At 41.8% G+C, this 22,593-nt stretch overlaps 1 protein-coding gene across 3 annotated transcripts in view; it reads left to right on the forward strand.

The window, feature by feature from the left end:
* Positions 1–11,349: 11,349 nt before the first annotated feature.
* LOC115917163 (ubiquitin-conjugating enzyme E2 E2) overlaps positions 11,350–22,593 on the forward strand; it is a 202,688-nt gene continuing 191,444 nt past the window's right edge. The window contains exons 1-2 of one of the 3 annotated variants that reach the window (XM_030970905.1): positions 11,350–11,403; positions 17,545–17,733. In XM_030970905.1, coding sequence (XP_030826765.1) covers positions 17,558–17,733 — 176 coding nt within the window. In that variant the 5' untranslated portion in view covers positions 11,350–11,403; positions 17,545–17,557. Of the gene's footprint in view, positions 11,404–12,665; positions 12,947–17,544; positions 17,734–22,593 lie in introns of those variants that run through there. The other 2 variants (XM_030970898.1, XM_030970911.1) reach the window with 2 other exon arrangements.

Here is a 22,593-nt window from a genome sequence, read left to right on the forward strand (position 1 = left end):
TAAACCTAAAAATATTTATTTTACAGAACAGAGACAATCCCCCCTTGAAAGTGTGTTGGAGGAGTACTGATAAATCAATAGCAGTAAGATACTTGGGGCTAGCTTTTCCAAACAATTCTCCTCTTGATCTATGCTTACTCTGTGAATCTCACTGAAATTTAATTAAAGAATATTCCAAGACATTGATTCTGGAAATATGGTTGGCATTTTGTGTTTAGTCAGATTGGTTTTGTTCTGCATGTAAAATGACTCCAAGAAATCTTTTTTTTTTGTGGCTGAAAGTTAAGGGAAACTCTTTCTCACTATTTAAGTGAGTACCTCCATACTAAGACTGACTTGTCAAAGCATTCCTCTTTGTCACTTAAACAGCACCTTGGACCACAGCATTTGTGCTAAACTGTAAAAATGACAGCCTGGTCAGGGCAGAACATGCAGATATTGTTCAGAGAGCAGTAGAAGAAAGGCCCCAAAGAGACAAGTGTCCTTGTTAATGTCATTGCTCTAATACTGCCGACCTGACCAGTTTGCTGATCAGTACAATGAAGGCAGTAGAGTCTCCTAGGAGCTCAGGCCCTTCTTTTCTCAGGCAAAAAGTATTAAAAAGCTAAGGCAGCTACTTTAGTTTTGGCCCTTCAGATCCACATAGCTCAGATCTAATGTACAGTTTATGTCTGGCCCATTACCCATATAACTCCACGATATCATAGCTAGTTAAAGATTCTCTTTTGACAGCAGTATTCCTATTTTAATCATAATCTCCTCCTTACAGTTCTTCTAATATCTTTGGGAGTTGCTGCTAATCTGGAAATATTTTCCACTTCTGAAATAAGTCATTAATGAGACAGCTACTACTGTGCATTTGAATTCCATCTAGAGTTCTCCAGGTATGCTAAAAGTACGAAACAAGGCCGCCATAATGTGTTCAAACTAAAAAGGAAGATCATCAAGTAATAAATGCTATCTTATAGGAGGTTAGGGGGCATTACCAGATTAATGTATGTCCCAGTATAGCGAAGGCTGCAATTTCAATGATTGCCTCAGATTTTTAGCAACTCTGACTTTTAGTGTAGATAGCATCTTTGCGGATTTCATGTAGGGAGTATAAATAGCTGCTTTTACTTACAACTGCACAGACCTGTACCCTCATGATGTTATAACAACATCTACAGTTATGCAGGAAATAATACTAGATAGGTATCTGACTGGCTTTGTCTTTGAAGGGGGCTCAGATAGTCAATATCTGGAAGACAACCGCTCTCTTGATTAACAGCCTCCCAATTTGTCATCAACTAACTGTCTGTGGGTTATAGTTTGTGAAGTGAGGGACTAAGGCATAAGTTCACACATCTGAAAGGAAAAAAATTCACAACAGATTGGATTGGGGGAGAGAAGATTATCCAGGGACAAAGTCAAGAAAAAGAATGTGTGTAAAGAGACAACAGGGAAAAATAGAGCTGTTGAAAAAGGAAAGGGAAGAAGGAAGACAGAAAATAGCAAGCTGTTCAGGTATGAAAGGTTTATTTTAAGAAAAAAAGGGGAAAAGCAGAAGGTAAGTAACAAAAATGGCAAAAAGCCAATACAAAGGCAGAGAAAAGACAGAGGGAGGCTTACTCAAACAGAATTAAATGTGAGATGCTCACCACAGTTTTTTCTCCCTAGTTCACCTCTTCTCCACTTGCTGAAGAAGCCTTATTCTTACTTTGTTTCTGTGTATTTTTAAAGCTTAAAATACTCAGCTCCATCTTCACTATCTCAAGGTAGTTAATGAAAGTGCACTTCATTCCAGGTGCCAAAAACCTGTTTCCTACTAAATAAACTAATGAACAAGGCCATAAGCTGACAGACAAGTCAAATTTATAAGGCATTATCATCTGTTCCCTGAAGGGATAGGAAGGATAAAACAGCTTATTCATGGAAAGACACATTTTGCCTTGGATCACAACCTTTTAGGGCAACATCCTGTGGAAAGCGGGAATTATACAGAGTTGTCCTAACAGTCACAGTGGCTGCTGAAGGCAAGCTATGAAAGTAATCCCTGGCCTCAGACAATGAAGGATGAAGCATCACAAGAAAGCATAGGGGACTGAGATGGGCTGTGGTTTTTCACTTTCACATAGGGTATCTGTGTGAAGAATCCTCTGAAGCAGACAGAAGGCTACCCAGTACTTGATCTACGTAGAAAATCTGAAAAAGCCTGTAAGCAAAAGAAGAGGAAGATTTTGCTGAGGCACAAACCCTGCCAGGGTGCTTTTGGTTCCATACCTCTTTTCAAGAGTATGTGGCTTTAGAACATAAACTGTGACACAAATGTGGTTTGGAGAAAAAAAGTTTCAAAATCTACTGTATTTATATGAAAAACTGTTAATAAAAAGAAAACAGAAACAGGCTTCATCTGAAAAACTTAGGTATCCACTATGGACAAAGATGACAAGTATTTGTGCAGAAGGGAAATACCTGGCAAATGAAACGTGTTGTTGACTGATTTGTTTTTAATGTTTTGAAGTAAATACTTTGAGTAATATTTTTCTTTGCAGTAAAGTTGGTCAATTTCTTATATGTCCCTGAGATACAAGGCTAGATGAGGATCTAAACTGAGATTCCTTGGGATAGCACACTGAGGCATACAGCCTTAAATCTTTGCTACAAGTAGTGAGTTAAGTGGGTCCCAATCTTGATCCCACCTAAAAGAATGATAGGTAGAGGTCTACAGCTTGCAGTAAATAGTGACAAACTAAACAGAAGGTGTTGAAGTGTTGGCTGCTCTTCTCTCAGGAATCCTTACAGAGGTTACCAGACTTCTCCCTCAGGTTGCTGCTAACAGTGGGGAGCTGAACAGCTCTCACAAATCAGCTCTAAACCACCACAGCCTATTGGCCTGTTAAGGTAAACCAACATTGATTTTGGTTTATGCTGAACTGCAAGGTTTAGAAGCCAATTTGAGAGCCATTCAGTCTCCCCTGCTGCAAGGTAGATGCCTATGGAAGCCAGCAGAGATGGGGGCGCCTTTTTCTTGCTTCAGCCACTGCACTTTCACCTGCCACTACCTATGCACCAATACCTTTATGGGAAGTTCACTGTAGAGAAGACCACAAAACAAACAACCAAAAAGAATCTTCCAGCTTAGTCTGAAACTCTGATAATAATCACTTGTAATTTGCTTAGGATCTCTGTCTTCCCATATAATTGGTAAAACTGTACATTATTGTTGCTTCCAAGAATACAGTTGCAACCTGAGATGTCAAAAGTATATTTTTTCTGTTCCTGGAGTGAAAAATGGTATTCAAATCACCTTTAAAGATATGCTGTGGAATATAAAAGCTCTTGTAGCATTCACTGATGCTTCCAAGAGTTTTATCAATATCTGGCATCTTGACCTGAAGGATTCATAAATCTATACAAATATCAGGGGGAGGGGTGGCTGCATTTTTATCATCCACGTGACTATTATGCACATTTTGTGAGAGGAACTGAGAAAAGTTACTCATTTGTGTAGTTACACAAGTTTGCTTAGCTCTTCTTACTTTATATTCTACATTTTAACAGAAAAGACTGTTCTTACTCCATGACACTTATAACAAAATCTGATGACACAAGTTTAGAGTTTCATTGTAAGTTTAAAACTCAGGTAATTTTTAGAAAAAGCCTTACTATGACATTCATTAACTTTTCAATTAATCTAGATACTGTTTTGAGCAAACATGCCTATAGATATGTTTTGGTGATCAAACTATGTGAAGTAAAAGAAACCACATCACCCAAGCTTTGATGCTTCTAAGTCAGTTTTGGTTTGCATTTTGAGTTCCAGACCAAAGCCACAGTTGAGGGAAAAACTGTTATGAATCAAGAAATAAACCAGAATAAAGAAAATGCGTATGTGAGCTTCTCCCTAAAAAAAAACCCACAAATTTTTGCACAGTTTTCTATTTTCCCTATAAAATTAAAGAGTACTTTAAGCCTTCGTTCAGAAATTAGTAAAGCTGAAGTCTCCTGTCAGAGAGCTTGCCCTCATTAGAGTTTGAAACAGAGACAGATTTAAAGGAGCACATTCCCTATGGTACATTCTGGACTGTTTTATTAAAATACATACAAGACAAATAATGTATGGCAACACTAAAAAGGGTTTTATAGAGGCAATTAGGATTTTATCCAAAGTCCATTAATGCCAATGGAAACATTTCCACTTATTTCCAAGGAGTTTGCAGTAGGTCCACATGAAAAAAAGAAGTACACTGGTCTCTAAGTCTATCCTAGTCCACCCAGGTGAGAGGAAACCTGTGCCTCCCTTACCTTCTGGGCTGCTACCAATGGATTTTTAATTACCAATAATGGGCAGACCATTATATTTAAATAACCATCCAATTTCTGGCCCATTGTTTCAGATCTGTGGGCTCTGTGAGCAGGTGCTGAGGCAGCTGTGCAGCTCCCAGCTTCCATGGCATTTCACCTCAAGAGAGATGTAGCACAGCAAGCCATTTAGCTGGCATCCCTCGCCACCGGGAACTTTGGTCCGGTAACACAGCGCAATCCAAGCTGCTGGCATGCAGGAGAGAAAAGCTATTGTTGAATCTCTTCCAAAACCAAATTATATCTCTCATTGTCTCAAAGGAATAATAAACCCTGGCTGGCTGATTGTGGAATATAATAATAATCTAGCTGAATTAGTGGGCATTCCTGGGAGTGACTGATTTCTACTTTTTCCCGAGAGCGTTTTTTTTTTTTTAAAGATAATAATTCTTCTCCGGAAAACAGGATTTATGTATACATAACTATATGGAAACTAAATTTAAGAAATTTAGAAATGTTATACTCAGAATCATACTCCTTGTGTGTCCATAAAAAAATAAAATGCTCTTAGCAAAAATACATGGCTGTTGAAAGTGGTTTTACTGACATAGTGCCAGGGCCCAGTTCTCCTTGCCCAGCCTCCCCTGGGGATTCCCCACCCTGCCCAGGGTGAGGAATCTCTCTCCATATGAGATCCCCAGGACTGTCAGCTTCATATCAAGGGAGGTTCCCAAGGTCCAGGGCAGAGCATAATGCACTGTATTGGAAGGAATTTCAAACAAAAATGTCCTCATTGAGACTGACCATTCACCCATCTGTTTGTCCCACTTTGTCTGAACTGGATGTTTGAAAACCTCACTAGTGCATCAGTACACAGTTGCAGAGCGTGTTTGAATCAGTAACACACAATTAGTTATTTTCATGTATTTTTCCAGTTAGTGGTGGATTGTGCTGTTTTCTTGGTTTAAATAAGTCATACCTTTGATCTCAAGAGTACGAACCCAGCCTTGATGACATCAAGCAATTTAACACCTATTTGTGACCCCGACAACCATGACTCACAAGCTAAAGATCCTATAATCCTGCCTGCAGATGTTGTCTTAGCACAGCAAGCATTCCCACTTGCACCAAAGCATGGACAGAAGCATCTCTTCAAAATGTGAAGCAGTTAGAGCTTTGACTGAGGATATCAGAGACACAGGCAAAAGCCACCTGTTTTCCTGGAGGGACTGTTAATCTCACATTGCTACCTCGAAAACATGCAGCGATGTGGGAAGGGGACAGGGGACTTCCTATTCTCTCTTGCTAATGCTGTTCCATTTTGAACGGGATCATTAAATATTAAAAGAGTGAAAGATCAAAAGATAGAGAATGACTTTTAGCCTGTTTGCTAGGCATCTCACGTTTTCAGTTCCAACCCAGTGAAGATGTAGGTACATTTTAGAAAGAAGAGACACAATGAGAGAGAACAAATAAGCCAAGCACCAAAATGCTGTAGTGTTTAGGACACAATTCTGAGAGTTATAAACTGTGGGGGTTTTGTCCTTTCAGGCAGCAGACAGAATTAAATTTCTACTTCCCACATTATCAGGGTTGCCTCTGTCAGCAGACTGGACAGGCTCAAAACAGGAGATCATGAACTCATTGGTGACACTGGCACCATGATCCAACCAACTCAGCTACACAGCACCTGTAGTTAAAGCCCCAATGAGAGGTGTGTACCCACAGTTGTGGAACACTGCGCCACTGTTATCTCTCCCTGCCACTTCCTGATGACTAGGTTAAGTGGATAACTATTCAGCCAAATATTTGTGGACCTCCACTGTCTAAATATCTAGCTCTGCTCATCTATTGCCCTTGAAATGTGTGGCCTTCCCTGAGAACTGTGTACTTCACTAGTTTTTACAGCATCAATAGCTTGAAATTGCAACAGATATCAAATTGCCTTTGTGGGCCTAGTCCTCAGCTATGCTATGGGTTCCATTTCCAAAAATTTGTCAAACACAGGAAACAAAGAGAAACTGTGTGCTGGATTCTCTAATTACTTTCCACTTTTCCAAATTAACTGTAAAATGCAAGAAGCATGCACTTTGCAGAGGTAGAAATGCCTATGTAAGATGCAAAGCTGGTCTAAATAAGGGTTCACTTGGATTAAAATGCAGGAATAAATACAGCTATGGAGGCTCTCAAATGAGTTATGAGGCTAAGCAAAATTCCTTCAAATACCCATTATGATAAAGATGTCCAAGAGTCCACATTTGTGCAGCTTAGGGCCCTGAACTGTGGTTAGGATACAGGAAAAAAGTCTGCTTCCTTGGGAAATAAATATGTGTTCCTGTCTTGTGCTGTCCAGCTTCCTCAAATAAATGTTTGCTTCACCTGTGTCTTCCCCACTGCCTCTCCATGACTTTGCAGACATGGGAACAGTTCTAAGGTGATTAAGAGAATACCCTGAAGTTGCTGCACCCACTGCTTGCTTCATTTGGTGCAGTTGAGGAAAATGAGCACTTGCTGTTTTGATTCCTGCTCCCTGAAGTTCTACAGGTGTAGCTTACGGAAGAGCAGAGAGAAGTTTGCCAGGTTCTGCCTAGACCTATAGGCAAGAGATTCCATTTACTCCCTGTCATAGCTACCACCAAGGATGGGACAAAAGATGTTTGATTGTTTCTCCCTTTGTTTGTTGTTGGACCTAGCCACTGGCAGCTGCTGTATTGGCACCAGTTGTGTATAAGATTCCATAAAGCAGAAGAAGCAACTTAGGTTTATAAAACTGCAGACATTCCCCTTCATCCCTTCCAACTACAGCCCAAATCAGGCTCTTCGGCTGGGACTGTCAGGAAACAAGTGCAAAATGTGACTAGTCTGACTTATTACTGCAGGGAACTTCCACTTCCCTGGGGGAATCCCCGGTAGAGAACATGCGGGTATTTTCCACCCTGCATGAGGCAGACAGGCTGCTTTAGGCTGATTGTGGTCCACTGGGTTCCTGAAATGCATTTGGTCACTCCTATTGAAGGGACTGAACGAGCCTGCTTAGGGGGTTTGGTTTGCTGTGGAGGATGCAGAGCCTACTCCCTAGGCATGCATTAATCATGCATTAAACATAGAGAACATTAGCCCACATTCTTCTGGAACCTTAACTTTATTAAAAGGGAATGAGTGCCCACGGCTTCTTTTTCACTGTAAAGATGTAACTTTCCCAACAGAACCACAGAGATCCTCAGAATTTTACCCATCTTTAATCAGAAAACCAAGCTCTGATCCTGTGAATTAAGATGTTATGAAACCAATAGAAAATAATAGGAATGCGGAGGTGCTGAAGAGTGTGGAAGTAACACCTAAAACACCCCAATTTTCTTTTCTAACCTATCTTCACTTTCCAACATTCTCTCCCACATATGGTGATGAATTAAGACAGGCAATGCAGAGAATTCTTCCAGTTACAGGTCAATGCATTACAATAGCTCTGGAGATAAAGATTTTTTTCCCTTCAGTACATGCAATATGAGATTTTTAGAGCAGCAGCTTAGTCTAGGATTCAGTTGTCAACAATTTCTGTGTAGAAACTATCACGGAATTATCCTGTGCAATTATCTTGCAGTTAGGCTCTAAGTGAGGCTCTAAACCAACACACAGAAAAAACCTCTGTTCCGGACACTATGCAGTTAATTTATTCCCTATTTTAAACAAAAATACAGGCTTTCATTAAGGACATGGAAGCAAGTTATTACCTTCCTCCTACCCACTCCTAATACGTTTTATCTTTATTCTTTACAATCCTGGATAGCAAAGCAGCTGAGAGCCACCAGGATTTCTGATGCCACATGGTTATTGTCCCAGTTGTTTGTTCTGGTTCCAGCTGAGTGACAGGGGAGAAGTTCTGCTTCTGAGCAAAGGGGAGGAGGAGCTGCAAATTCTTCATTTTTAGGCTAGAATTAAAGAGACCTTAAAAGCTGTTTGCCACACAACTTACAACTCCTTTTGTATTTAATGGCCTGAAAATATTAGAGTGAATAAATGCTAATGATTTGGGGGTTTGCAGCATTGTGGAGCAAATAAAGAAGTCAGGCTAGCAGTAATTTCCCTCTGTGTTCACACAATCATTGTACTTCAGAATGCCACAAAAATACCTTAAACAGACTTCTGTCAAGGCATTGCTTGAATAATAGGCTTACCTAGTGTTCAGGATTCAATCAATGTTTTTCTTGATATAGGATGTCATTTTTTAAGTGATGAGGACATACACAATTAACTGAAAACTCTAATTAAATTTCTGCTGCAGATATCTGCTTTGCTATGCCATGCCACTTTATTCTACATGCTGATAGAAGAGAAACAAAAGAAGAATCCTGATCTCTGAATCACCCAGATACTGCATTTTCAAACAAGCTGGCACTTCAGAGATCAGGGTACCTGTGAATTTCAGTTTGCATTTGCCAACGTACAGAGTGGGATTCATCCACGTGGCAACAAAAGCAAAGCAAGATTGTAGAAAAAAAATAATTAGATGCAGCGTGAGAATAAACTATCTACAAACAGGAGAAAGAGAACTACCAGAGAGGGAAAAAATAGAAAACAGGCTAGATCCTCTGGATGGTCCATAGTAGCATAAGGAAAACCAACTATGGGAGAAGAATCCTGGAACAGCATAAAGCTACTGCAGAAACTCCTCATTCTGTGCCCCCAGCACAGCTCAGGATGGAGGACCAGACCAGGGCCTGCTGCTGAGAGCAGCCTGCTGTCCACTATCCAAACAGCCCCACGGGGCCCAACTCCCAGCAGGGGAGAGATGGGGGGAACAACACAGGCTTTGACAGCTCCTGTGGAGCTGGAAAGTGGAATCAGGTAAAAAATGAATAAAGGCACCTTTGTCCCCATTCCTCCAAACTTCTGCTGATAATAGTTCAGATGGATGAAACAAACTAGCTCATTAGGACTTGGCTGGAAAAGATTGATGTAACAATCAGGCACATCATGGACAAATGAATATTATCATCTCACTTTTTAATATAAAATAATAAAGTTTTGAAAGAGAGATATGCTATCACAAGAGAGATAGTTATGTCTTCACCTGTACCACAGTTGAGATGATTTCTCATCTTCTCTCTACCTCAAAAAACCAAATCCCTTTTACCAGTTACAAGTTGACAATGATGTTCATTCAATGACTTTAACAGTGATACATAAATGACATGTCCTTTTAAATGGGAATGAACAGTAGTGCATAAATAGAAATGCAGGAAAAAAAATCAAAATTGCATTTTCCTATTTATTTTTTGACATGGAACAATATTTCCCTGTTTTTTTAACTAAACAGAGATGTATAAAACTCACTATAATTGAGTACAGCTCTCAGTATAGCTAAAAATGTAAAAAAACCTGAAAAAGTAATAGATCTATTACTTCTTTAAATTAAACACTTCTAAATGGAAACTTTGGTCATAGATTTTTGGCTCTCCAACTTCATAGATTTTGACTGACATATCTGCCCTTTTAACAGACACTCAAATCAAGAGCCCTTAACAAAAGTGTCCTTAACCATAATAGTTTTAAAGCATGACTGCCTGTGCCAGGTGAGATGAACTCTGGCGTGTCTCTGCAAGGAAGCTCCAAGTCTCTGTGAGAGTAAAGAATTCACGTTGCTTGCTTTGGATGTGTCTGGTGGTGTAAATAGAGTCAGTTTTAGAAACCACACTAAACTAAGCGTGGGGTGGAAAAAAAGTATAACTGTGTGCCTTAGCACTACAGCATGGGTGAAATCTAACTTCAAAAGGGCCAGGATTCAACCTATATAATCCAAATTTAGAAAAGTCTTCTAAAGGATTTTGAGCAATATTATGCCACCTTTAACATCTGAGGGCTAAACACATTATTTTGAAAGGTCAAAAGGATAAAAATGGGAGCAGCTGACTACCCTGCCCTACTCTCTTTACACTGCATAGGTAGGGCTCATTCAAAACCTCTGCTTTTAAAACAGGGCACACCTCAGTGTGTATGTTCTATTCATAAGGCAGTACAAACCTTCTGCCTAGTTTAGTTGTCCTTAATTTAAGCCCTACCATTTAGGGCTCTGGGCCAGAGGTTACACACCAAAAGAAAAAACCAGGGCCTGACTCGTGATGACTCAAACCTCTCACTCGGTGCTGAAACACTTCAGCGATCCCTTGATTATTTTGGCACTGGGAAATTATGACCCAGATTCTGGGGCACTGTATGGCCCCATCCTGCCCCTGTCTCAATTAGACTATTCACTCAGCTTCTCTCTCTGTGCTTCCTGCAAATCCTAGCAGGAAAGATGTGTAATGAAGCATCATGAACTGCCACCAAAGAAACGTCCTGAGATGGGCCGAGGAGTTAACACAGATCAATGCGTGCCTCCTTTTTAAGGCACCTTTATGCTGTCAGAGCAACACTAAGGAAATATGGTTAGAAGAATCATTTAGAATTTAATTTTATCACTTCCTGGATGGTTTTCAGGAGGTCTGTTTTCAAATGACTGAAAGGAAAAAGCACGGTTTTAGTGATTTTAGAAAAGGCAACCATGATGTCAAGTGTGTGCAGTGCACCTTTGAGCACAATGAGTAGCATTACTTGCAGGAGGTTTGCATTTTTTGAAGGACTTTCACACCTCATATTCTATTAATTACTTCATTATTAGTTCTTCTGAGAAGTAAATGTATGCTTAGCAGATAGAAGCTCACCTAGCTGACATTAGGAGCTTTTCCCCATCACAAGCAAGAAAATATCTTGTAAATGCACACAGAATAGGAAGAACTAGCTGACTGTAGTATTTTTAGGTTTAGGTGAAAATATCACTGGGATTATTTAGCAAAGAAATAGGAAGAGGAAACAAACTAAGTTAAAAAAAATTCTCAGCAAAGAAAATTATTAATTTTACATACAGGTAAACTGCAAAAAACACTTAAGTTATCTGGATCTATACAAGAGCAGGTTTCAATGATGTTTTTAATCCATATATATCTCAGTAATGCTTCGAGTTCTCAACTTCTGTATGTTTGGTGGCATAAGCTCCACCTACACCTCAACCTCATAAGTCAGAAAAAATACAATACTTCACAGCTCAAGCAGGGAGAAAGTTTTCCTCCTACATGTGGAATGGTAAGAACACATTTTATTTTTTTAACTCCCTTTAGTTGTTAAAAGAGGGAAAACATTTTGACTTGGCATTACCCCTTTAGCCCTTAGCTGGTATATTTCCCTGTTAGAGGAAGATTTGAGGTGATAGTTTACATAACATAGCTAAGCATATTATGTAAAGATTAAAGCAGCAGGGTCGGCACAGGGACAGACGCGTCTCATCGCCCAGCGCAGCCGGGGTTACCTGACAGCCAGTTCTGCTGGAGGTTTGTTTTGTTCCAGGTTAATATTCCCACTAAACAACTAACATTTTAAGTGCGGCTCTGCCTTGGCCTCTCCCATTCCTGACTGCGATGCTTTCCACAGAGGCAATGCCTGCCTGCGTGGGAGGTGAGGTTCATTTACCTGGCCACAATCAGGCGACTGCGCCTATCTCCAGCCGGGATGCTGCACGTCACCGGGGCCGCCAGCGGCCGGGGGCGCTTTGTGCCACCCCGCCGCGCTGATGCCGCGCAGCGGTCGAAACTACCACGGTGACACAAAGTGTGGCCACCAAATGCCAGGGGCCTGGGCCCTGGCTGCAGCCCGGCCGAGGCACGGCGCACCCTCGCACCGCCCCTCCCCAGGTACCGCGTCCCTCCCTGCCCGGGGCACCGGCCGCGTCCCCTCCGGCTGCTCCTGCGGAGACAAAGGCGCTGGGGAGCTGCGGGCCGCCGGGACCGGGGAGGGGGCGGAGGAGGGGGCGACTGCCGAGGGGAACAAAGGAGCCGAAAAAGACGAGAAGAGCCAAGAAAGTTGATACCGGCCTCCGCCGCCCCCTGCCCTGTTCCGGCCCGCCCCTTCCAGCTCCCGGACTTTCGCGTGGGGGCTCGCGGCAGCCCAGCGGCAGCGGGGAGCAAGGCCGGGTACCCTCACCTCCATCCCCCCCGAATCCCCGGCCGAAGGTCCCGGCTCGCCCCATCCCCTCCCGCCTCCTCCTTCTTCCTCTGCCCCGCTGACCCCGCCCAGCCCCCGGTGCTTCCCTTTAACGCGCGCTCCCGCCGCCGCCTCTTGCCCCTCCCCCGTGCCCGGCGGCGCGCGGCCTCCGCCAGCCCCCGCGGACGCGCGCGCCCCCATCCCGTCACTTCCCCCCCCGCCCGCTGCCTTACCGAAGCCGCGCGCGCGCCCCCGCCCTCCCGCCCCTCCCTCGGCGGCCCGCGAGCGCCCGGGATAATTGGCTGGCGGGCGCGCGCGCGGCGCCGGGCGGACGGGTGGGGGCGCGCGCGCGGAGGCGGCGGCGGGCGTGCGCGCGCGCGCGGCAGCGGCTTCACTTCTCTCCGGGCAGCGGGGGCAGGAGCGGCGGCGGCGGCGGGAGAAGCGGCAGCGGCTGTCGCTGCTGCTCGGGGAGACGGGAAAGGGGAGAGGAAGCCGAGAGCGAGGAGCGCGGGGCAGCGGGCTCATGACTCAGTGAGCGGCTGCAGCCCCTTTCCAGCCCCGCGCCCGGCCGGAGTCGGGGCGACCGCGACGGATTGTCCCGCAGGTTGTGCCCGGCGCCAGCGAGAGAGAGACCTGCGCTCGCCTGCAGGTAGCGGCGGCTTTCCCCCCGTCTCTGCCGGGGTACACCTACCTCTGCCCCGGCTGAGCTCCCCGTCTGCCTCCCCTCCCCCGCCGGGCTCCTACCCCCCCGTCGCTCGCCATCCCTCCCCCACGGCAGCACCCTGTCTCTCCCCCACGTTTATCTGCCACCCTCGGTCTCTATCTTTATCCTTCATCTTCCCTGCCCTCTCCGCATCCCCCTGGTGCTGCCTGGTACCCCCTTGCCCCCCTTGTCATCCTCGGCCGTGCCCTTTCATAGCAACCGTCCCGGCCGCCCCCCCGCCGCCCCCGGCCACCTCGGCATCTCTGGCGGCGCTCCCCGCTCCCCCAGGCTCCATCCAGCCTCCATTGCTCCTCAGCACCCCCACACCCTTTCAGCAACTCTTCCGTGTCCATTTGTCCTGCTCGCCCTGCTGCGGGCGGGAGCAGCGACCACCCCCGCTCCCCACCCCCGCTCCGCATGGTCCCCGCGGCACTCTCTGCGCCCCTGGGTCCCTGGGGCGCCGGGGTACCCCCCGCCCCCCACCACGACCGAGCCTCCTGGGATGCGCTATCCCCACACCCCCCCAGCAGCGGTGGGTACCCGGGGCTGGAACCCCTCGGGAAAGGCACTAAGCCCCCACCCCCGCGCCCCAAGGAGCCCCGCAGCCCAACCCTCTCCCTTCCCGCATGTGCCCCCGACGTCTTCCTCTCTCAGTCTCCTCCTCCTCCTCTCCTCGGTTGTCTCTTACTTCTCACCCCGGCCCGACCGCCGCCCGCTCGGCCGTGGGAGTGCGGGAGGTGTGTGTGGTTCTGGGGATGCTCGTGGCCCCCACCCGCTCCCGTGCGGCGGGGGCTTCCCGACGGGAGAGTCGCGCGTGTGCCCACGCGGGGCCGTGGGAGCCCGGGGCTGGCGTCCTGTCCTGTCCTGTCCCATCCTTCCGGGTGTCCCTCTCAGTGGCGAACCCTCCTCTTGCACAGACCGGGCTCTTTCTGCCTCCCGTCCCGCGATGCTGTGGTCTCTTTGCCCTTTATGGTTCCTAATGAAGATGAAGTAAGGCGGCTGCTGCCATTGCTGCTCGTGGTGGACCCTGCAGAAATACTCAATTTGTCTTGGCTTATAGGAAATTACGAGCGCTTTAGAAAGACATCATCACTAGCTCTGCTGCCCTTGGGACCCATCTGCACATTGCCAGAATCTTGCTGTCCCCGACTGGTGGATTTTTTTAAAATTCCTTTTTTTCTTTTTTGGTGGTGTGTGATATCTGATAATGACTGGTGGTTTGGGGTATTTTTGTATTATTAGTTTTTGTTATTGGTTTGTTTTTGTTGTTGGTTTGTTTGTTTTTATTGTTGTTGTTTTGGTTTTGTTTTTAGTTTGAGGAGGAAAGGGAAGATGCCGGTGGATATGTTTGACAAAAGCAAAATATTTTGGACACCCTTCACTTGAAATTGATAGTTGTAGTTACACTTGTAATCTCTCTCGGTGCTGATTCATCTCACGTTAAGGCAGAGACTTTTAAGTCCCCCTTCATTCCTTCCTCTGCCCCCTCTGCTCATTTTTCTCTGCACAACAGCAGGGAGGTTAGCAACCCCCGTCTGAATGTAGAATAGCCTGGCAGCCGGGAACCTGGACATCGTGTGTCTTCTCTCTTGCCCTGTCTGACACTTGCAAACACACTTACAGCTCTTCAGATTCAAGGAGTATCTTGTATTTCTGTCTGTATTAGAGGCAGCAAAATGTTTTCTTCGCAGTGTCATCCTCCCAGTTGACTTTTTCCCCCATTCTCTTACTTGTTCATAGTTTGTGTGTCTTCTAAGTTTGACCCATTAGAAGTGTCTAATTTCAGGCCCCTTAAAACACTCTTTTACCACATTATTGAGAATCCCTTTAAACTTCCTAAAATTGCTGGTATTGTGAGGAGAGGGAATAGAAAGAATCGCCTGGATGTTAGAAAGAGGAACAGGGACAGAAAGAGAAAAGAAAAAAAACACCCAAGAGCCAACAACTCCCCCCACCCCCAGAAACTAGCCAGACATCAAATGACAGATTTAAACATTTTCCTCTTGTAAATGCTGGCATTACATGTTACAGTAATTATATGCTCTGGGTTACTGTTACAGTGTTTGTCTGCTGGATAGTAATCTGAACTTACGAAGTGAATACAGTTGTTTTTTGGATAATAGTAATATTTATAGCCAAGATTATTCATAGCAGATATCCTATGCATATAAGCATTATTAAATATGCTTTTAACTTTCTGGCCTGCAGTGTTAAAGCCTGTGTACATTGTGAAGAGAGAATTTTTCTCTTTAAAATTAGATGTATTAAGCAAAGGTCAGAAGTAAAATCTAGGGCAAACAAAGGCCAACATTAAGTGTTATAAAAAGAGATGAGGTTGTATTTTAGCTTTATATGGAAGCAAGGAAAATGGGTACTTACTACCAAAATTGCATTATAGTTCCATATTTTGACTTTTCAGAATGTGATACTTTAGTTGTTTATTACCTCTAAGTGTTCTGCTGCTTTACCTTGAAATCTCACAACCAGCATTTAAATATCTGAACATCAGCCTGTGTAAATTTATTAACTATGTTAAATGTATTGTTGTAGCTGTACTATAGGAGAAATTGTTCTCTAGGAGTGGACACTTTTTGTATTTTAATTTTAGGACAGAAACTCTGCATTATTTCAGTTACCTTAATGAGCAGGTTAGGTGTTGTGTATTTATATATATTTAGATTCGAAAATACTATTTTCTCTTATAAAATCAAAAATGCAGCTTAAGCTGATGAAGGGAAACTTTAATCACATATCTATCACTTGGTATTGATTGCTGTTTCTTTTAATGCCTAAACATTTTGAAGGGATGCCATACTTCCAGAATTCTTTTTCAGTATAGCTTCACAAGATAGACAAAAGAGACCTAATTCCTTCTGAAGTTAGTTGGATGTGTCAATAATGCCTAAAGAGATTATTTCTTCTACTCCATAGTGTGTATTATTTGATAGAATTAGATCTTGGCAAAGGTTTTTCAGTATAGGAGTACATTTATTTCTATTCTGTAACAAGAACACTTAGGCCTTTTTAAAAAGCATCATTTTCAACATAACCCTGTTGGCATTGATATTAATTTACTTTTCCTTTGCTGTCTGTTTCCATAAATATGTACAGGGAGATGAACTTTGTTAATCCATAGAACAAGCATGGTTGAATCTGAGCCTGAAATCTCATTATTCTCCCTTGAGTGAGTCTTAAAACATGTAATAGTCAAGGTGAATAGTTTTGTTCTTAATTGTGATGATGTCTGTACATAGGTAAGAGGAAAAGAGAGTCGAAGTTCACAGCAATTTGAAACTCTTTGTGTACGAAAGGCAAATTCTTCATTCAGACAGATTTGATCAGAAAACCACCCAGATATATGGGGATTGTGTGGGTGTGAGCAAGTAACATCTGGGCCTGTGTGCTTTTTATTAAAAATCTCTAGGGAAGGATATGTAACACAGGTATATAAAGTACAGATTTGGAGTTAAAGGAAATACCTGGGTTTCGCTTCGGTTTTAATTTGGTTTTGGTTTTGTTGGTTTGGGTTTTTTGTTTGGTTTTGGGTTTGTTTGTTTTTTTTTTAAATCAGTCAGTGCCACCAGATATGCAAATTCAGTAAGGGTTTTTCATGGACATCTGCCCTTCATTAGAGCAGTTTGAGAGTTTGAGAAGTCATGACAGCTGTAACAGTGGGCTTGTAATTCCTCATCTGTTGGCATATTGTTATACTATTTAAAATTAAGGAAGGCATTAAAATAGCTAACTAGTATCAGAAGTGTCTGAATAAAGCATTAACTTGACTTCTGGAATATGCTGAGATTTCTTGTTGCTCATGTTTTCTGACAAGTTTGTTGCCTCGTGTTGCCTGAACGAAATGTCAGGAAAATACTTTGTTATATCCTCTACCAAAGTGCTCACCACTTTAGTAAATACAAACAGTCCTGTGTTAGAACTTTTTAGTTCTGTGTTTCCATCAAGCATGCCAAGATGTGGATTTTGTAATGTGGAAACCCACATTGTACACTTGGAATGAGCCCACAGATTTATTTCATATGGGATAACAGAGAGCCCTAAGATAGTAATAACTCTCAGTTTTTAACTAGCTGTGGTAGATTTGAACTGGTGGCATAGTTGATGGGACAGCTAACTGATGGTATTGCTGAGTGGTTGAAAAGCATAATTCACAGTGAATGGTTTTACACTTGCAGGATTATGTTTCCCACTTCAGTAACTTCTGGTTTTCATACATATAGATATGTGTGTGTGTGAAGAGTTTGGCAGGGGGATTGGTTTGTGTGTTTGTTTTGTATTTTTTGTTTGTGGGTTGGTTGGGGTTTTTTGGGGGTGGCAGTGGTATAGGGTTTAAAATTGCCAGCTCCTGAAATATTGTTAAGATGCTTGTGGCAAAACTCTTCAGTATGAGGATTACTGAACTACTGTGACACAAGCATTTTATTAGGACAAAGACATATATCCCATGTGTTCTTTCCGTAAGCATGTAAGACATACAATTAGGCAGTTTCTTCTCAAAAAACTGACTTCAGTTGTTTGTCTTTGTTCAGTGCAGCATCTGCCATGTCTACAGAGGGGCAGAGAGTGGATGATAGTCCAAGCACCAGTGGAGGCAGCTCTGATGGAGATCAGCGCGAAGGTGTTCAGCAGGAACAAGAAAGGGAGCAAGTTCAACCCAAGAAAAAAGAGGGAAAAATATCAAGCAAAACAGCTGCTAAATTGTCAACTAGTGCTAAAAGGTACAGTGTTCTTCCTGGTTGTTTCTTCCTTACTCTTCTTTCAGCTGGCCATCAGATCCATGTATTGACTCAGTATATTAATTTTCTGATTGTTTTATTATAACATTACTGTATCAGTGTAATAACCTTTTGAGACTGGTCGCAATAATGAGACCTGTATACTTTTCCCTTTCTTTGTCAGTTTGCCTCTTTCACATGGTTTTAATAGTTGCTTGCATGATAAAAGCTGACATTTTTTTATTGCTAATAAAACTCAGACAGTTTTGTAGCCTTATAAAATATATCTCTGTATATGTATGTATGACTGATGTTGAAACTTGTCAGTGTAACTTACAGTTAATTAGCCATAAACATTTCAGACAGTTCAGTAACTCAACATGTTAGGACTACCATAATACCTATTGCCATGAAGTACTGCCTTTTCTTTTCCCAGATGGTCAGGTCAGAAATACTTGAGTGAACAGCAAATGTATGTTGGTTTCATTACTTTAAACTGTGATCTGTTTTAATACGCATTTATTTTCCCTCCCTTTTCTGATTGAGATGAAAGGTTAGTTTGTAGAATAGCTATTTAAATTATTCTATGCTGTCATGTCCATCTCCAGATAACAACTGTCTTTCTGGGATCAGACAGAAGGAATTTACAGCTTAGTGTTGCTTTGCTAGTACATGTAGGGTTGTTAGTCTGGGCAAGTGGGATTATAGTGATTGAAGTTAAAAAGCACTCATAAAATAATCTGACAAGAGACCAATTCTGCAGACTGTCCTGATGCAGAATTCCCAGATCTTGTTTCTTTGCTAGTCCAAGGCAGTGTAAACTACAAGGGAAAATGCTGGAGTTGTACCACTGTGATGTTGTGGTAAAGGAGGAGCATCGAGCCCCTGCTACCATAATTTATTACATATGCATGTAGTCAGAGTCTGTAAATAATACTATATACATATGTGTGTACATCTAGTCAGGATTCGAGTCTTTGTTTTGCCTTAATCTGTCCCTTACCAATTAAATCCACTTCTAAAATATCTTTAGATACTTTAGTGAAGATACTAAAGTATCTTTTGTCTTTCCACTGAGGTACTGTCATGTCATGCTTTTCTTCTGCTGTAGATTGCTTTCTTACAGCTAGTTTTTCTTCATTTTTAATTCCCTAGAGAAATATGTTCTGGACACATATTTCTACTGTGACACTATTAGGAGATTACCTGGTCATATCACTTACAGAATGACCAGCAAAACTTGCCTGTGTTTCCTTTTATGAAAAGAAGGGGAAAAAACCCACCCAGCTTTCGCTACAAATCACAATGTTATTAATGTAGTTAATCCTCACAGCCGTTATGGTTTCTGGTCTTCTTCTCTTTCATCTGCTTCCTGCTATTATTATTTTTTAAATATTAGGAATATTGGATTAGTCATGACTCTTAAGGTCATAAAACCAGTTTCCAGCATCTTTAGAAAGCAGTCTGTGTATTCTGAACTTTGTACAATGCCTGGTGTAATGATGCTACAATTCTGACAAGGGCCTGTGGACACTATCCTATTAAAAAATTAATAATGATATGTCAGAAATTGGTCTATTAATCTTAGCTTTGTATCTTCAAAGCTTAGAGCTTTTATCAACAAGCATTTTACAGCGATAAAATGACTTAAACCTTTTAAAGTTTAATCATATCTGCTTATGGTTCTGCTGAAACTAATTATGCCATCAGTTGCTGACTTCAGTACATTTGCCAGTTAGACTCTAAAGCTAGTTTCACATGTGTAGTAATATTGATTATACATTTTAGAAATATACATTTGATTATACATTTTAAAAGCTGACATGACTTACAATAGTTGTGTAGATATGTGTACAGTATTTTTGAAGAGAAATGTAATTTAGGAGTGCTGGTTGTTGCAGCACTTTCTGGAAGGATTACAGAAACAGTTGTAGTAATGTGGGGTTTTATTTGCATCATTGTAATTTTTTCTTTTTTTTTTTTTTTTTTTTTTTTTGTTTTGTTTTTGAATATTCAGTAGTTTGTCACTGTTAGAATTGGGATTGCACCTTCTCTAATCTGGACAGGTTTTCATATTACAGGTTTTGTTTCTGTGCTTTTTAATTAAAATCAGTTATGTCTCAAGAAAGCTAAATCAGAAATTAAAGTAGAGGCTAAAAAGGAGGGGAGTAGCATAAAGGAAGGAAAAATGTCTTAAAGTCCTCAATATGTAATAAGTATTCCAAAAACAGTCTGTATGAATGATCTTCATAGTAATATTGTTATTTTAGTTCATTATGAATGAGAAATAGTGCAGGTTTAATAAGGCCTTACTCTGGTACCTTTATTATGGTGAAAGGAGTCAACTCTGCTAAACAATCAGTACAAACACTCAAACAATAGAGTGTAGCACAGTTGTGGCTTTTGTCACGATTCCTTGATTTCTTTAAAAGCTTCGAAGCAGGTTCAAAAAAAAGCACCAGCAAGTTCACTGGAGCTAGAGTCACAGATCACAGGCTTGATTCTAACCTGAGTTTGGAAATCAGATTTTCTCACTTGGAAAGCTTTTTTGTGCGCATGGAATTCTAGCCAGTTTTTTTGGATTGCATCATGATACCTACTGTATATGGAGGAAGGTTTGTGCATCTCTATTTGGAAGACTCCTGTTTTGCTTTTCATTTGTGTTTTATGGAGTCAGTAAAAGAACTTTAAGTAGCATGAGGTTTTATAATAATCAAGATTTAGCAGTGTGCTGACTTTGCTTGTGTAATTGTAAACTGCGCCCTGTCTTATAGATGAATATACTGTTCATGCAGCTTAACTGCTTTCCAAAGTGATCTGATTACAGAGGCTGTGTGAAACCACTCATATTTCTGTTTGAGTAAGATTCTTGGTATTGAGATATGGAGTTTCTTCTGTTAGCATTGCTGTGGATGGCATCAAGAAGGCAGAATGCCATCACATGCTGTCCTTCTCTGTTAATACTTCAGGACTAGCTGCTATACAGGTGTAATAGCTTACAGCATATGTCGTGCAGTGTACCGGTCCTTCAATTTTCCTCACCCAGAGGGCATCACCTTAAATAGCAACCTTTCTTACCCAACATGTCAAGATTGAGAAACTCGCTGCATATCACAATTACAGTTCAGACATGGAATTGAATTGCTGTCCTTGAAAACAGCAGGCATCTTGTTACCTCTTAAGTAGCAAATCTTAGCATGACCTTTGGATTGAGAGAAGTGTAACCATTCTTGGCTGACATAGTACCTCAACAAATAAATGTATTGTTTTGCTTGGCTCCTGAAGTTGCTGGTTGAAAATCTGTAAACCTTTATGTCCAGTCCTGACATTTTTTAATAAATATCTGTGCCTACAACAAATTGTGAACTGTACAACTTTAGTTGTAATCTTTTAATTATTCAAAGGAGTTGCAGCCTTGAGGAGGAGCAAATAAGTGATAGATTAAATTGGTTCAAAATTCAACAAAACTGAGTATTTCCCACCCCCCTTCCCCCCCAGCTTTTTTTTTTCCTGAGAGGTTTATCACTGAATCTGGAAATTATATTTAGCATGTTGAATATGATGGCAAAATGTGGAGTGCTTTTTCTTACTATAAATATCCTTATCATTTATCCATCTTTTAATAAGTAGGTGAGAATATTTCTTTTCCTCCAGTATGAACCTAACCATCTTTAGATCAATTTCCTGCTCAGTCACAATTTATTTAGTATCGAAATGCATACCAGTGACTGCATTTTTAAGTATGTTCTAAGTAGTATATTCTTTGCTATGAGGTGTTGATTCATCTGGCTTTTATAGGTAGGGAGACATGTAGTTTAGAAAAGCGAATGTGGTAAAAAGAGTTTGTTGTCATCTAGTCCTTTATTTTATTTCTTTTCCTATTAATAATGTTGGGAAATTCTCTAACACGTTCATATCTTTCTTTGCTTTAGGGAATTGTTTCATGAAGGAAACAACTCAGTCCCTTTTGGCTTGGTACAGTAGTAAATATGTGTCTGTGAGAATTAATAATATTTGAAATCCACAATGTACTTTCATGCTTCTGAATTTACAAATAGATTAACCTTTGCACCATACTGGAAGGCAACTGTGTTTGTTCTTTTCTGTAAGTTAAATGGAGGGATTTATTTTTTTCTATGTGTGTATATATATGAGAGAGAAGAGTCAGATGACTTCTCTAAGAACAAACAAAGTATCAGATCTGACATTGCAAATTAAATGTCTTATGTGTGCATCCCAAGGCTTTGATTACCACCAAGGACCTCACGCCCTGCCTCACGTCCCCATTGTCCAATATGTAATAAACCATAGTGTCATTAGTTTAAATATAAACTGGATATATGTAATTATTTCAATATAGCAGGTTTTTCCTTTCTGACATTTTTAAACATAACTGTTATTGAGGCAGAATATCCAAATAAAGAGATGCCAGAAAGGACCCTGAAAAACAATGTTTTGCTGCCAGTGGCTGCATTTTCTCATAGTGAATCCTCTGTGGTCAGCGGAGGAAATGAGGCACGTCCTCTCCTGTGGCAGATTCTGAGGGCAGCTTAGTGGGGATAGAGGCGAGTGCCAGAGCACGTGCAGACAAAGGGCAGCTTGCACACTGGAGGTCTCTATCAGTGCAAGGCTCTCTGGGATGCTGTCCGATGATTTAATTGTAACTTTGAATGCTGTGACATGTGAACAAGCTACGTGTCAGCTGTTCTACAGAAACTGTTTATGAATGAGCTCTCAGCATGAATGCAAGGTAAATTAAGGTTGCAACAAAGAAATGTAAGGTGTATAAATTAATTTTAGTTTGGGACACCACAGAGCAGGAGAATAAACATGGACAGCTTGCTGAGGAGCAATTGATGGACA

Source organism: Camarhynchus parvulus, chromosome 2 (genome assembly GCF_901933205.1).
Source record: "Camarhynchus parvulus chromosome 2, STF_HiC, whole genome shotgun sequence".
Taxonomy (NCBI): domain Eukaryota; kingdom Metazoa; phylum Chordata; class Aves; order Passeriformes; family Thraupidae; genus Camarhynchus; species Camarhynchus parvulus.